The sequence below is a fragment of the Pezoporus flaviventris genome, unplaced genomic scaffold (genome assembly GCF_033815535.1).
Source record: "Pezoporus flaviventris isolate CSIRO_AGI_PZ_B2104156 unplaced genomic scaffold, CSIRO_AGI_Pfla_v1 ptg000036l, whole genome shotgun sequence".
Classification (NCBI taxonomy): Eukaryota; Metazoa; Chordata; class Aves; order Psittaciformes; family Psittacidae; genus Pezoporus; species Pezoporus flaviventris.
The window spans coordinates 23,858,758-23,875,283 of NW_026892584.1; the positions used below are offsets into that span (position 1 = coordinate 23,858,758).

The 16,526-nt window shown below is 37.5% G+C and overlaps 1 protein-coding gene across 3 annotated transcripts; it reads left to right on the plus strand.

The window, feature by feature from the left end:
• The first annotated feature begins 18 nt into the window (after positions 1 to 18).
• On the plus strand, positions 19 to 15,407 carry SRP54 (signal recognition particle 54). Of its 3 annotated transcripts, XM_061463513.1 has the most exons (16): positions 19 to 177; positions 3,614 to 3,722; positions 5,197 to 5,288; positions 5,860 to 5,944; positions 6,865 to 6,969; positions 8,320 to 8,386; positions 8,473 to 8,530; positions 9,226 to 9,376; positions 10,184 to 10,332; positions 11,639 to 11,739; positions 11,854 to 11,940; positions 12,297 to 12,370; positions 12,619 to 12,727; positions 13,528 to 13,698; positions 14,193 to 14,288; positions 14,947 to 15,407. In XM_061463513.1, the coding sequence occupies exons 2-16, from the start codon at positions 3,645 to 3,647 to the stop codon at positions 15,036 to 15,038; spliced, it is 1,515 nt and encodes a 504-aa protein (XP_061319497.1). In that variant the 5' UTR covers positions 19 to 177; positions 3,614 to 3,644; the 3' UTR covers positions 15,039 to 15,407. The 3 variants fall into 3 exon arrangements, with proteins under 3 accessions (XP_061319497.1, XP_061319499.1, XP_061319498.1); XM_061463515.1 differs by lacking the exon at positions 13,528 to 13,698; XM_061463514.1 differs by lacking the exon at positions 6,865 to 6,969.
• Positions 15,408 to 16,526: the final 1,119 nt, after the last annotated feature.

Below are 16,526 nucleotides of genomic sequence, written 5' to 3' on the forward strand. Positions count from 1 at the left end.
CGCGCCGCGCCCCGGAAGCGGAAGCGAGCCGTGGCCCGCGGGGTGAGGACGAGTGGTGACGTTTCGCCGGCCAGCGGGTAGCGGCGGCTGCTGTTGTGTCGTGGTTGTCAGTGGCGGGCGCGGAGCGTTGGGCGGCTGTGCCGCGGCGGCTCGACTGGGCCCCGCGCCCTGCTCCCGGTCAGTGCTAGCGCGAAGCGGGCCCGTCACCCAGCCCCGGCGGCGATCCTGCGGCGGGTAGGGCGGGCATCCAAGCCCTGCTGGCCCTGGGGAGCGGACGGCGGGGCTCCCCTGCGGCCTGCTGGACAGCTGCCGGACCGCGCTGCCCTGGCTGCTGTTGGCCTATTGCACCTTCCCAGGCCGTCGCTGGAACAGGGCTGGCCTGGCCCGGCCCGGTACGCCGCCGTTGGCAGCCGCTAGCTCTGGGTGCGCGGGGAAAAGGCTGGGGCCGGGCCTCTAGTAGGGCTGTCCCTTCGCCAGTTTTGGCTCTTCTATGAAAACAAGGGTGTAGGGCCAGAAGCAGGATGGCCAGTCCCTGCTGCGACTTTGGGGCTACTTTCCTGCCTCTCCTCAGGTAACTTCAGAAGGTGGAAGCTAGTATGCTGGGGCTGAGTGCTGCTGCAGCAGCTCAACCTATTCCCACCTGTGAATCAGCTTTTGTTGTTATTAGACTTACAGTGAGTCTTAACCCATGTGTGTATTTAGTATAACTTTATCATTAGACTTTAAGTATTCGTTTTGCTTGTTATCCTTAAAACAGCTGTTACCTGCTAAAGCTGTTACCTTTTAAAAATTTCATGCATTAAAGAGTCCTGCTAGTTGAACTAGACTGCTTTTGGTTTGAGTTTTATACTAGATGGATAGGCAGGGGTAGGTAGTCTTTCTCTTGGGAATTTTTACTGCTGTTTTGTTATGGCTTAATAAAGCCCCCACTATTTCTGCTGCCCCTTTACTCCTCAAATGCTGCTTCTCAGAGGTGAGTGGAGAGGCCTTGCACTCTGCAGTGGAACCTGGGAGCTCAGTGCCGAGGTGCCCAGTCTCCTTCTGCTTAAGGCAGCTTAGTCTGTGTAGCACTTACGGCCTTCCTCAGCACAAGGCCTGCTTGATGCAGCCTGGTTCTTTTACTGTGGGATGCTGCCACTTTCAGACCTGTACAGTGAGTTTATGGAGTGCTGCATCAAAGCTAAAAAGCTTTTCCAGAACTGCAGATGCTCTGAATGCAGCCTATACTCATTCTGCAGTGCAGTCACTGTTAGTGCCTGTCTGGGCACCTGCCAATCCAAGTTGGCTACCTGCTAACACAGCTTATGTGTCTTTTCACCTTCTTGGATGGACTGCGTGTGAAAAGGTGTATTACTTTCTCTAGTTGGCATTCATTAGTAATTGTGATGGCTTATAAATGTTAATGTGCTAGAGCTGATAGTAAAATGTTTAAATTCATCCTTTAGTATACTATTTGTATTATTCTTACTGTAAGGCTGTTGGAAGAAGCATTTGGAGTTAAACATTTGTTTATTAGGACATAATTAATTTTTTGTATTTGGAAACCCATAGAGCTCTTTAAATTAATTTTAAATATTGAGTGTTCACCCGGCTGCTGTATTATGGTCATGCTATAAAATTTCTAAACTCTTCTATTCAGGTGTTCTAGTCAAGTGTTGTCCATGGCTGCAGTTTTAGCAGCTCAGATCTTTCTGAGATGGAATACTGTTTTTAAAGGTTTTCTTATTTCTTTGTTTAGAGGGGTTTTTTTACAACTGCTGTGATTTTCCTGGGAAAAAAGCTTAGAAAACATTTTGAACATCTGCTTTCCTGGCACCCTTTGGTAGATCATATTGACGATAACGCTTTTTCAGAACTATTTTGCAAGAATGTGACTTATGTGTTTTCTAAGGAAAACTTTGCGTTTTCCTGCCCCAGATGTCATGTAGAAGTCCTCTTCCAGCAAAGGAAGAAGCTGGATATCCATATCTGTTAGCATACTGATCTGCAAATATTTTACAGAGTTTCTTAGGAAGCATAGACAAATTTTTAAATGAAAGGTCAAGGTGGCATGGTAGTGTATGTCACTTTGGACTTGCCTGTTCATATAATGTACATTTAATCTAAAATCTGTACATATATTTATTTGCATCATTTGCTACACCTGAGGCCTGTACTTTGAATATATTTACCTTGAAACTTCTGGGGGTTTTGTTCCGGGTTGTGTCCTCAATATCAGAGGGGTTGGACTGGCAGTTGTGTTTCTTGGGGTTTTTTTCTTAAACTGCCAACTTCGTAACAATATTAACTCTCAATTAGGCAAAGCAGTCAGGAGGTTGGCTTATGTGTATGATTTGTTTTATATACTTTGGAATATATCTTTATACTTATTTATAAACATATCATAAGCTTTGCTTCTTGGGGTCTGTGCAGCTGGTAAATCTTGATGTATGTGTATAATGAGCTTCTTTTTATTTTACCTAGGTTGAAACACTCTCAAATAAAATATGTGTAGATAATGATGTATTCTTAATTTTACTAAATAGACCAACTTCTCTTGTCTATTTAGTCCTCTAGTCATTTGAAGAGGGAGGGAGAAAATACACCAAACTCTGAAAAACTCTCAGCTACTTTGCTTAGAAAGGCTCTCAATATTGGCAAGTTTGCTTTCCGTTTGGGATGCAAGAATTCAAATGTGTGGTTCTGAATTCAGCTCTCGGCAAGGGAGTAGTTTGAGTTGGGTATGAGGAAAAAGCCCTGTGAAATTGGAAGATAAACAAGAAGTGTCTGAAGTTCTCTATTTCAGCAGTAACAATGACGTTGCAACTTTTTTTGCAACATCAAGACATATCCTTGTTTGCCCTTTTCAGAATTCTAGGTTGCTGTTCCTGCCATGTGTTCTGCTGAGTAACTTGCCATCTTGTATAAGAGATAGAGTAGCTTAGCATGTTGACTAAGCTGTCCATACCCTTCAGAAATTAACTATGGTTTCTTAAGTACAAGTTGCAGTATGCTTTAGATTTATATGTAAATTTGTGTCTGTAGTAAGCAAAAATAGGCTTTTTAAAAAAACAAAACAACAACCTTCCCCCTCCCCCAAACATTTAAAAAAATACAATTGAATTTCGCTTATTAAAATTGAAGTATGTTTGAGGGGTTACTAGTATGGGAAATCCAGTTTGATTTAATGTCAGGTAGATAAAGTAGAACGAATAATTAATGTTCAATTTTGCTAACAAAATATTTTGTAGGATGCAGAGCTTCTGAGCTTCTAGGCTATTCTGGTTGGTTTTATATTGTCCTGTAGCATATTGGTGATAAGATAAAAAGCAGTTAGCGCTCCTTCTGGAACTCTGACTGGACTGTTTTCTTCATAGTGAACTCGATGCACAAATATTCCAGACAGTGAAATGCTTCCTAATGGCAGCGTGGAGTCTCTATTTTCAAGTAGGCCATCAGGATAGCCTAAAATTAGCTTCAGGCCAGTATTTCCCAAAAATAACTTTAAAAAAGTAAAAATTGTGTGCTTTCTAGAGTGGAAAGCAGGTTTCTTAACCCAGAAGATACCGGAATAATTACTTTGTGAAGGCATAGCTTCAACTAGGTTTAAATTTAATTTTTAATTGTGTTTCAGATTCTTCTAAGTTGTACTTGAAGCTGCCAAAATGGTTCTAGCAGATCTTGGAAGAAAAATAACTTCAGCATTACGCTCACTGAGCAATGCTACGATTATCAATGAAGAGGTATGTAGTATGTATGTGTGCTGGCGCTAACATTTAGAAATAAAAGTTCTGAGAAGTTCTCAAAGGCTTATGAGAAGCTTGAAGTAGGTTGATGTTATCTTGAGGCTCTTTTCTCTCAGGTAGAAGTTTTAGCTAGAGGTTTTAACCCCCTGATATTACTGCCAGAACTTAGAACCAGATATAGACATGTATAATCACCGCAGGCACAGTGAATCCCATGGTCAAAAGGTCCTTGAGCATGGTGGCTGTACTAAGGGAGATTAGTGTTCTGAGGAGGTAACACTAAAGGAGGCGAAATGTGCCTAAGGTTGGGTGGAAGATAGGCTGTGAGACTATATAGAGTGCTCTTATTTATACGTGTGTGCAGCTGAACTGTGGAGATGGCTGCGAGAAGCTGAAGTTTTAAAAGAACAAATAGCTTTCAGTGTGAACTTTGCTGTCTTAAATGTGAGGATTATGTTTTTTTGCTGTCTTTATATTCAAGTCAATACAATATGTGACTGACGAGGCTGTCTTGGAATAGTCTGTTGTTTTGGTTTTTGTTTTTGTTGCGTATTTGGGTTGGTTTTTTTTCTTCTTTTAAATTTAGGGTTTAAAATTATAAATAAGTATTTTCTGTTATATGGACTGAAGAAGAGGGTGGAAACTAATTGATGTGATGGTTTAGAATGGCCTCTGAGTAAATAAATTGTTAGAAACTCTTTTTGGGTAGGCAGACAAGTGGCTTAAAATAACTAAAAAGTAGGCTTACCAAGGGTTATAGGGTTGGAACTTGTGCACAGAAGAAAGACTTAACAAATCTCAAGCTGGGAGACAACAAATCCTTAACTGAATCTAACATAGCCCAATTTTGGGTTTTGTTTTCAGCAGTAGAAACTTTTCTCCTGCAAGAGCTCAAGCTGTGCAAATGAAACCATTTATGCAGGTGTTACTTTCGGAAAAAGTCTTTCTGTTCATGGCTTTTCACATTGAAAACCACTAAATTGGGTTCCTAACTGAGGCACTTAACTTGCCTAAAAGATACACCCCAGAGCAGCAGTCCAGTTTCTGAGAATGCAGATGACAGTATGTCCATTTTTGCTTTAAGGGACACTTTTTTTTACAGATTGTGTTAAGAGATTCTTTTTGTAGCTTTTTGTTACAGTTGACTGTGAGCAGTACCTGCAGGGAAGTTTAGGAAGACTTGCTACCATGCAAGCTGCTGTTGTGCTAAATGCAATAGGAAGTGTTCTGTGTTACTTTGTTATAGTGTGCATGTTACAAATTGAGGACCCTTCTTTTCCCATATTACCCTTTCAAGTTTAAATTGGATTTGCATAGGAACAAATGCATAGACTTTTCTTTGTGGCAGTCAGTATGATAGGACGGCATGCATTTAATTTGTAAAAGACTTTGTTATACGGTAAATACTTTCACATCTTATTTTGGCCTAATACTGTGTATTGTAAAACCATTTTTCTTTTATACTTTAAAGGTTTTAAATGCTATGTTAAAAGAAGTATGTACAGCACTACTGGAAGCTGATGTTAATATTAAACTTGTGAAGCAACTCAGAGAAAATGTCAAGTAAGTAAACTAATCAAAATGCTTAAACTTCTGATGTTTGTAAAAGTTGTAATTCAAGGTTACAGAAGAATAACTTCTAACTTGATACGGTTTTCTTAAACACACACATTTTATCTTTAACAGGAAAATACAGTTTAAATGTCTAGCCAGTTTCCTTCAAAGAATCTTCATGAAGTTTAGCCAGTTATTGTTGTCAGGCTTGTTTCAAAATAATGTTCCTGTTATCAGTTGAATGGTATGATAAACAAGTTCTTTGTTACTTCCTAGACACCTCGTCTTCACATGTTTTGTGCTGGATATAAGTAGATCTGTATAAGACCAGTACTGTTACTTGGCTGTTATCAGACGTGTAATTCAAGTAGATGCAAGTCTGAAAGATCCAAGTATTTTAGAAACCTGTTTTTGTCCTGCGTATAAAAGTAATGTCTCAAGTGCATGTCATCTTAAATATGTCCTGTCTGAAAACTCAAGGCAAATCAGAGTGCTGTTCCAGTTGCAAAGATTGCATTTATGCCTAGGTTAAAGTGATGCTGTAAGTTATGCTAGTGTTTCATGGTTTTCCTAAACTCAGGTCTGCAATTGATCTGGAAGAAATGGCATCTGGCCTTAACAAAAGAAAAATGATTCAGCATGCTGTCTTTAAGGAACTTGTTAAGGTAGGACTTCAAAACTCTGTATTATGTCACTTTTCTTGTACAGCCTAGGCTGTAGAATCAGTACAGTGTTAAGGTTGTTGTGTGGTACCTGCAGTTATGTTTCTTGTTGTAAGGCTTCTTACTATTGCAGACAGTAATATTCTTCTGATTGAATATACTTCCTGAGCATTGATCTGACTAACTTCAATTTTAGCTTCAAGTTCAGCTGTTCTTAATCTTCAATTGAAATTTAAAGACAAAATAAGGGTAAAGTACTGTTAGCTTCTGGAATGTCTTTGGTTGTCCCAGAAACACACCCTTGCTACCCTAATAAAGATTTGCTCAAAGTACTTATAATCCTTTGAAAAAGTGTTAATTAACAACCTAGCAGTCATGGCAGCATTTTTCTTTAATCTGCCTGCTGGGTCAAATCAGTACCTGGGTATCAGTATTCTTTCATTTTTCCAGTTAACACTATAGTCTTTTGTTCTGTAGTCTGTGCCCACCCATATGATAGTTCTCTGGAATGCATGTACCTTCTACTTTTTAAGAAGTGAGGCAGCAACCCTAAGAAGTCTTCTTTACTGTAGGATTTTCACCAGAAGAGGTTCATCTTGAGCAGTGATGGTGGGGTCGAGGTCATGTTTCTGTGTTGTCTGTTATACTTGTGCCATGTATACAGGCCACCCTGACTTTGGTGCTTGATATTACAAATAACACTGTTACTGTTACAGAATTATTATGCATAACACTATGTATTTTTAGATATCTTGCACAGACTGTTGCTTGTCACTGTAAATCAGCAAGCATCTAAGCCAAAATAAGACCAGACTATGCTTAAGTTGGTTTGCTTCACTGAATATAAAACCAGGCACCTAGCATGACTGTGACACTGTTCTGTGCTTCTGAAGTTCACTTCTGCAATGTATGTTATTCTTTAGCTTGTAGATCCTGGAGTCAAAGCATGGACACCTACCAAAGGAAAACAGAATATTATAATGTTTGTTGGTTTGCAAGGAAGTGGTAAAACAACAACCTGTTCAAAGGTAACTGGCACTGTGAATCTGTTTGCATGTCTTTTTTTAATGTTTTTTGTTTCTTGGGGAAAGTGGTGATCATTGGACTGCTTTGGTATGATTTGCTTGTGATCAGTGCTGTTTCTGTTAGTAGGAAAGTACTGATTAAAGTGTAGAGATATATTTGCAGAGGGGCTTCTGAGATAAGAAGAATGTCCAAAGTAATATTCTTGTGGGGCAACTTATGGTTTGTAGAACTTTCTTCAAGATATTTTTTTTAAACTAAACTCTTGATGAAACAGTACTGTTTATGGACAAGAAATTCCATTCTTTCTGGGTTTCAGACTGGTATTATAAATGGAACTGATCTCATTCCATTACCTGTTTAGGGAGACCAGTGGGAGCTGGCATCTGTGTTAGATGGAAGTATGAGTGGGTGATGTGAAACCTCTTCCAGCCCCAAACTCATTGAGAAGACTTGGATTTGTTTTTTTTAAGGCTAAAAAAAGAATGCTCTGATTAAGTGTTTAACTTGTTTATGATAGTTGTTGGGAGGAAAAAATACCATGTGGAAAAAGATACATCTATGTTGCTTTTTTCAGTCATCTGCTTCTGAGATTCACAGAAAGGCTATTCTAAATATACCACTATTCTGATTTTATAAGTCTCTTCTAGTGCTTCTGTAGGCAAACTGTGTTTTGGAAGTCTGTCTTGGGTCAACCAAATATTCTGTGAATGTACATTTTACCAGTGAAGCTGACTTTTACAAGAAAGTAAGGATTCCATTCAATCCTTTAAAACATGCCCCTGAAATGGAAATATCTTTGCTCCTCTGGAAATACAGAAACAAAAAGCTGTACAAGTTGTAGCCATTACAGTACTTAATATTGAAGTACTTACTGCTTTGGGTAGTGTCCTGGTTTTGACTGAGAGAGAGTTAATTTTCTTCCTAGTAGCTGGTATAGTGCTGTGTTTTAGCTTTACTACGAGAATAACTACTACAAGAGGTAGTTTCTAAAAGCTAGTTCTATCTGCACTATTAACAGTAAGCAGAATCGAGGAGTTAGTAAAATGGGAACTGGAATTATTTGTAGACATTCCTAGCTCAGGAAACTGGAATCAGGAGCAGAGGGAAGCAGTTGTTTTCATCTTGCCTTTAATAATTATTTGTGTAACATACTTTTCTAAACAACAGAGGTGCAGGTGCTAACATTGGGTACCTGTACAGTGTTACTAAGTAGTCTCAGTTATAGGAAAGCTGGCTTGATTTTTTTCTTTTTTTCTGAGTCTGTACTTCAGTGAGCGTATAAGTTGTTATACAGTGTTATGCTTTCTCATGGGATTTTAGTGTAACTACTTGTTTTGGATTTCTTTTCACAGTTGGCATACTTCTATCAGAGGAAAGGTTGGAAGACATGTTTGATATGTGCAGACACGTACAGAGCAGGTAATACAGTCTTTAATGATGTGGTTCTTTAATACTTACAGATTTATTTTTTTTTTAACAGCCCCTTGACTATATCTGTCTTATAGGTGCTTTTGACCAGTTAAAGCAGAACGCCACAAAAGCAAGAATTCCCTTTTATGGGAGGTAAGCATCTTTCATTGTTCAGAGAACAATTCAATTCCAACGATATAGTGTTTTTTACTGAAGATCTCTCACTAGGCTCCATTCAGTGTTGCGTAACTGCTTAGATTTTTATAATATTTGCTCTGATCAGGTGAAAATTCTGCTTAATCCAGTGTGCTGTCTGCCAGTAGTAGAAGGTAAGGATAGCTTAAGAGATCAGGCATCTGGGGATAATTCTGTTGAATGTTCTCTCAGTGAGTGGCAGTATATAGGTCTTTACCGGACAGATTTTCAGGAAGTACTGTTAAAGATCAAAGGGTATGTTTTTTGGACCTTTAATTTTTATTGTCAAGTAGGGGCAGCAGTGAACCTAAAATAGCTTTTATAAAGCAAGAAGTAAGTTTTCCTTAAGCTTCATTGGAAATGTACTGTCTAGGTGCTCAGTTAAATCTTATTTCACAGAAGGGCTGTTTAGTGCGGTTTTCAGCAGGGGAGACGATCAGTCCTTTGTGCTTCACTTTACTGAACAGTAAGGGCAAACGACTTAGACATTTTAAATCAATTTTTTGCTTGACATGAGAGAAAGTCACTCTTGAAATCCAGATCGTTAACCAGTTTATAGTCAGGTGATGAAAGTTTGAATTAGTTTCTTTGGTAACTCTGCTGATTTGTTGTTTATTCTTCTTTTTGTTTTCTTTGTTTTTCTTTGTGATCAGTTATACAGAAATGGATCCTGTAATTATTGCCTCAGAAGGTGTTGAGAAATTTAAAAACGAAAACTTTGAAATAATCATTGTTGATACAAGTGGACGTCACAAACAGGAAGATTCTTTGTTTGAAGAGATGTTACAAGTTGCTAATGCCATAGTGAGTAGTTTCAAGAATAACTTCTGTTATAGTAATTTGACTACAATTAATTTATGTTTATCTCCCAATGTTCTGTGTGGTTAAACCAGGGCTGGATGATCAGTGCTTGATAGTTTTAATTCTTCTGTCTTCAAATGAAGAGGATGCTTGCATGTAACTACACTGCCATTCCTGCTTTAACTTTTCCTTTTCAGGATCTTTTTATATTGAAAAACTAGATAAAAGAACCAGTTTGATCTGGTTTCCTGTAGCTGTATGTACTGAATTTTCTGTGATTTTTCACAAATAATTGCCCCGAAACAAAGATGATGATTGGATAACTTTCAACAGCTTTGATATGTAAATGTAAATGGGTTTTCAAAGCCTGACTATTTGATTCTGTGCTCTTGCATGAGAGTATGATGGTTGCCACACAACTGTTGCTAATAGCTAACTTGTTTTCAGAGGAATGGATTTCCTAAAGCTCGTAATGTAAAAGCCAAGGGAAGACTTCGTTAGCCATTAATTGCTCATAGATCTTAATTAGCTTATTGGCTCAGATACTAGCTAAAATCACTCAAAACATAAGTAATCACTGTAAACCTATAAAATTGTAATATTTTGTGCTGTAGATAAGTCACAGTAATACAGCATCAGTTTTCAAATGGTTGTTTGACAATACTGTTTGTAAAACAGTTGTCCTTTTTTTTCAAACTGCACAGCCCTTACATACTCTTATTGCAGTTAGTTCTGCTGTTGAACATAACGCATGAACACTGTCTAAGCAATAAGGAAATGATTACTTTATGAATCTCTTATTTCTCCTAGCAACCAGATAACATTGTTTACGTGATGGATGCTTCCATTGGCCAAGCTTGTGAAGCTCAAGCTAAAGCTTTCAAAGATAAAGTAGATGTAGCTTCTGTTATTGTTACTAAGCTTGATGGACATGCAAAAGGAGGTGGAGCTCTTAGTGCGTAAGTATTGTGTTAGTTGTGTCCAGCACCTGGCCGTGCATGGACAAACATGAAATACGTTAGTGTCTCAAAAAAACTTGCCTATGAAAGTGTCACTGTCACACTGCACAGAATCTAAGATTTAAGTAAGGAGCAGTTATGTTCTTATCCTACTTCTGGTGGATAGTATCACCCATGGACTATTTAACATCCGTCAGTATCAGATCTTCTGATGTACTGCCAATACAGTAGTGTGTATTGTAACATGTCAGACTTGCGTCTTCTGAAAACAGCATCAAGCAGTTGTATTTACTGGGTCTTGCCTATTAGGATTTTTTTTTTTTTTTACAAAAACATAAATTTGGACTTAATAGATATGACTTACTTGAAAATTTTGATTCTCATTTAATGCCCAAGATTTTTTTTCCAAAAGGGGAAAAACTCTAGCTAGTCATATCTAATGGCCTTAAAGCTGTTATGCAAATCAAACTTCTGGATTGCCAGTGTCCAGCAACTTGATAAAAAATTAGTATTCATTCATACTTTCCTGAATAACGTTCTTGTTGGATTTCCCTGTGCTGTATCATGACAAACTCAATTGAGTAGAAAATGTTAACGTTTTATTTTCCGCCTTATACAATGGCGTGTCAGACTAATCTTCAGCTGTGCTTCAATGATATAGCTTGTATGCAGCTGAGATGATGTCAAAACAGTTGATGACTTACTAAACTGCTTTCTGACTTTGATCTTAAGTATTAGAGTTCATAAACTGTCATATCTATTTTGCTGTTATTTATGGAAAAAAAAAAGACAAAAACCAAAAGCTTGTTCCAGTTGTCATGTGCTTGTATGTGTGAAGTCTGCTGTGTTCTATACATTCTGTAGACTGGAAGCTGAATTAATGTAAAAGCTAGTGCCAGTGACTGATTGGTGAAAAATTTCTTCCTTTTCTTATGTCTAAGCTTTTTTTCCTGGGTTGGAAACAAGATTGCTGTCTGTTGCAGGAGGTACCTTGAAGAAAATGTAATCAATGTCTGTTTCATCTGTCCTTGCAATACTAGCGAGGAGAGCACTAGGATAAAATGGAGAATATATCTGTTGATATTTTTCAAAGCCGAGTTTGTACAAACTAGATAAACATCTTGTCAGCTTCTCCCAGCTACCTATCCTAAATGCTGGATGTTTTTGTATTAATAGTTTGAGGAGTGGGATGAACAGTTGAGGAGAGAGGATGCACTGTGTTGATGCCTAGCTGATTGTGTTAATGGGTGGTACGAAAGATGGGTGGGTTTTGAGAGGCCATTTCATAAAATATATTTTACCGCAGAGTTGCTGCCACAAAGAGTCCTATTATTTTTATTGGAACTGGCGAACACATAGATGACTTTGAGCCCTTTAAAACACAGCCTTTCATCAGCAAACTTCTAGGTATGTACTATGTACAGCTGTACTTAAAAGATACTTACTTTGAATTGGATAATAGAAATTGAATTGTCACTTTCTTTTAATGCTAACTTCATAGATGGGTTGTTTCTTTTCCAGGTATGGGTGATATTGAAGGATTGATAGATAAAGTAAACGAGTTAAAGTTGGACGATAATGAAGCACTCATAGAAAAGCTCAAACATGGTAAGTTATTCCCAAGGACTGAATTGTAGGTTATTAGCATAACCTAATCATGGCAAGTCATCTCAGAGATGTAGACCATTGAATTCATCTGTAGACAAGTAATTTGTTTCATGTATGTAGTTGTGTTCTTTCTTGAGTGATAAGTGTGTCAGACCGCAGAATAATTAGTTTAATTCTTAAGTGTGTGCCATCTAAAACAGTTTAGCCATGGTAATAATGAAGAGGTTGATTTATCTATGCAGTGTATAGTATTTACCTTGTGAGTATAAAGAATAACTGAGAAAAGACAGCAAGGCAAAAATGCTAGTGTGACTTCTGCTAATCCTTTTTTTTTTTTTTTTGTTGTTGCTCTTCAGGTCAATTTACGTTAAGAGATATGTATGAACAATTCCAAAACATCATGAAAATGGGACCGTTCAGTCAGATCTTGGTTAGTTATCCCCAAAATATTTTTGTTTGATCAGATTTTCATTTCTATTTGACAAACTTTGCTGTAAACTTAAAATTCTTCATTGAAACTAATGTTAAGAGTCTGTACTTTTTCAGAAATATGAAATTACTTGCTTACTACGATACATAACTACTGAACTAAAGCTTGCTGTCTGTATTTCTGGCTGCTTAATTGAAATTAGTTCTGCCTCTTCTGACACAGTGTTTGTTTTCCATTTTTAAAACAAGGGTATGATCCCTGGTTTTGGAACTGACTTTATGAGTAAAGGCAATGAACAGGAATCAATGGCAAGGCTAAAGAAACTGATGACTATAATGGACAGTATGAATGACCAAGGTAAAACAAACTTCACCCACTATTTTATTTTTTTTTCCTCTCCATTGTTGAACAAGCGTATTTACAGAGATCTTTTTGGAAACAAGTTGGGCATAAGGCAGCATCTACAGTGACAGAAAATGACAAAGAGCATTTATCACTCTTAGAAATGGCGAAGAGTACATGTCTCAAACTTTCTGAATAAGTCTAAATATTTAGAGATACCTTGACAATTGCTTATTGCTGCTTTATCTGTGTAGAATAAGTGGGATTTTGAAGCATTTGGAGATTATTGTAGGGTAGTGGAAATGAATGTACTTTTATTTTTCATCCTATAGCTGTGCTTCTTGAATTATTAATGCTATACTTGCAAATTAAAAAGCTACATTCATCTTTAATCTGTTGTTGCTGTGTTTCATCCTACGCACCCTCAAATTTACTTGGTAACATAGCCTCGTCTCTGGAATTCAAGGTGGTGTTCCTAATCCATTTACAACTCTTGCAGGAGTATGCTCTTAACTTTGTGCTAAAACCCTTAATATGTTTAAGACCAGGTATGCTGAAAGCATAATTTATTCAGGTGACTTTTGCTGCCATGGTGATTAACATACAAGCATAACAATGTCTTTATACAACTCCTTAGAATATTACATCTCAATTATTTATGTTAAATTCTGCATTGTCATTTCTAAACCAAGATTTTTGATCCCTGGCTCAAAACTTAAGTTCGCAACAATAATGAGAACAAGTTTGCTACCAGCTGTAATAGTTTTTAATGTCAGTAACTGAATGGATTTCTCTTTCCGACACTGTAATTGCAGAACTTGACAGTACAGATGGTGCCAAAGTTTTCAGTAAGCAGCCAGGAAGAATCCAAAGAGTAGCAAGAGGTTCAGGTGTTTCTACCAGAGATGTTCAAGAGCTGTTGACTCAATATACTAAGTTTGCACAGATGGTGAAAAAGATGGGAGGCATCAAAGGGCTTTTCAAAGGTAAAAAAAAAACAACAAACCAAAAAATAACAACCTAAAGCAAACAAACAAAAACCCCAAAGAACACTTAGTAACTCAGTGGGGAGGTTATGTGATGTGTGAACACAGGTAATGTGAAAATGTCAATCAGGTGTTGAGAGAGGACAAAGTGAGCTGTAGCTTGCTTATTTTCCTGGTGTTTGAAAGTTCTTTTATGTAACTGGTGAGAGCTGCATTGTTCTTCATGACAATAATGTATAACGGTGAAAAATTACAGTATTTTTGGCTTCATCAATGTAGACTTCATTACTGCTACACTACTGACACTTCAGTCTGTTATGTGGGGTGCAGGGACTGTTGATTGTTAAAATATTTTTAAGTGCCTGATACAGTAACTTTTGATCATGGACTCAAATGGGTTTGCATCTAGAATTAGGAGGTAGAAATCTGATTTATTTTTAGCCCCATATGTTGATCCACTTTCTTACAATTGCTTCTTTTGTATTTTTTTTTAGGTGGTGATATGTCGAAGAATGTAAACCCATCTCAGCTGGCCAAACTGAATCAACAGATGGCAAAGATGATGGATCCAAGAGTTCTTCATCATATGGGTACGTGTTGACTTTTACGGCTTCAGGAGAGGACTACCAATTAGAGTGGAGTGTTTGAAATATAGAAGTGAGGAAGGTGATATTACAAAGCATGCATTTAGTATCAGTATGAAGTATTTCTAGGTTTCCTGACAAAAATCATAAAGCTTAGTCCATATGATGAATGCTTCGCACTTACCAGTGCTTAATCTAGTCTCTTCACTGGTATTTGGCTCTCAAAATTATCAGTTGGAGGGGTGTCCGAAGTAGTAAAGTGGTGACTGTAAGCATGACTGTGCTAAAGCACATCTATTCCTAAACTTCCCTTCTTTTGTAGTCTTTGCCTCAAATGCCTGAATTTGACAGGAGTATCTTTATTTAAAGACTCCGTTCTGGAACTTTACTAATTGATAATGGTCACGACTTCAAGGTTTTTTCTTTTGTCTAGATCTTAATACACAGGTGATCATAAAACCTGCTTCAAGCCTGGTGTTTTGTAGACCTTCCTGTGATTACTCAATTGTCCATTTTCAATAGCCACTGAACCTTAGCTTCAGTCTTGGGCGTTTGCATTTGTATATTATTGAAATAGTGCGTGTTCACTGTGATAAGGCCTGAAGCAAGATAGCTGTGCTTCAGAGTTAATTAACACATCCGTGTTCCCACTTACCTTCTGCAGGTGGCATGGCAGGACTGCAGTCAATGATGAGACAATTCCAACAAGGTGCTGCTGGGAATATGAAAGGCATGATGGGATTCAATAATATGTAAAGAAGCCTTAATAAAAGTGGACTTTGACTCTTCATGGCAACTTCAGTGAAAGAATTTGCTTTCTTCCTTTTTACAGTGATTAGGGGAGTAGTCTTTTGAAATCTTATTCAAGCTTCTCAGTTTCTACATCTAATTTCTGAAAACTATTTTTGCTTAAATTAGTTCCTCTCCACTAATAACTGATGGCACAAAGAGTAATTAAATTTAATAGAACAAAATCATTATGTAAAAATTTAATATTTAGAGACTTTTTAATTGTTTACATCAAATGGCAGCCATTATATTTGTAAACAACCGTGATCTTTGGTTATAGTAACATAAAATGTCACAAATACACTGTAAAATAAAATTTAAGTGGTTATAAACAAAGGAATGGCCTGTTTCTTCAGTTTTCATAACTGTCCTTTATCAGTATGTAATTGCATGATTTCCTTTGTTTGAGTTGTTTCTAATGGCTGTTTTAGCTCATATTTGGCATTGATACTGTAAGAATGATCCAGTATCTGAAATGTGCTGTTGCTGCTCAGGTATTTTCTTTGAAGCATTTGTAGAAGATGGATGTGCTGTGCTCCGGTTTGTACAAACCTTTCTGCTTAAGAACATTACTGTTCTTCCCCTGTACACAAAGAAGTAACTAAAGCCATATGGGTATGTAGTTTTCAAGCTGAAGATTAATCTTTATACCAGCCTGCCAATTAAGTGGTTCTTTCATCATGGAGATAAGTTCTAATACATACTTAGTATGTAGGGATTCTGTGCTGGTACTGAACTTAAACCAGACCCAGCTAGTTGTATCTGACTCAGTGTATTACCCCAACTCAGCTACAATCTGATTTTAGTTTCCTACAGCATTTTTTCTTTTAATATTCCAGTTTACTGTGTTGATCTCAAAAGGGTGGAATCTACAGGCACACTTGAGAAACTAGGTAGACCAGATGGACCTTGAAATCCAACATACATCTTGGCAAATATGGTAAGATCTTTCAGCCTTATCTTAAGGCAAGGAGATATATTAAGAATTTATTTTAATATACTGGAGAGTGCTTGGGTTGTAAATGGACACCCATCTCTGTTGTTTAGGTAAGAATCAAATGCAGTAATTAAGAGGTGTTCAAATGCAGTGATTAAAACAGGTGTGTCCCTCTGTCAGCCAGTTCTTTGAGGTGGCAGCTAACACAGCTGACAGCGGATAGATTCTATTGGTAGTTATGCTCCTGTGCTAATAAAGCAAGATGTGCAGTAACTTAGTTTATAATGTGGAAGTGTCATATGTGCAATTAGTTGTATGTATGTTCAGTGTATGGGATGCTGAAAAATCTTCAGCTATGCTATTTACCTACAGTGGATCATTTTATGCATAGCATTAGTCTGTAAAAGGACTAGTTAAGTTGGGTCTTAATATTTTAAATACAACAAAAGAATGAAGCCTTTCATGTCACCAGCTTGGCCAGCTGTCCTCAGCTACTTAAGTGTTTTTTACTAAAACTG

Bases quoted from the DNA above. Each gene is read 5' to 3' on its own strand.
- SRP54 (XM_061463513.1), top strand. From the start codon at position 3,645: ATGGTTCTAGCAGATCTTGGAAGAAAAATAACTTCAGCATTACGCTCA. The intron at 8,531-9,225 runs GTAAGCATCTTT...CTTTGTGATCAG, and splicing joins AGAATTCCCTTTTATGGGAG to TTATACAGAAATGGATCCTG. The intron at 12,371-12,618 runs GTTAGTTATCCC...TTTTAAAACAAG, and splicing joins GACCGTTCAGTCAGATCTTG to GGTATGATCCCTGGTTTTGG.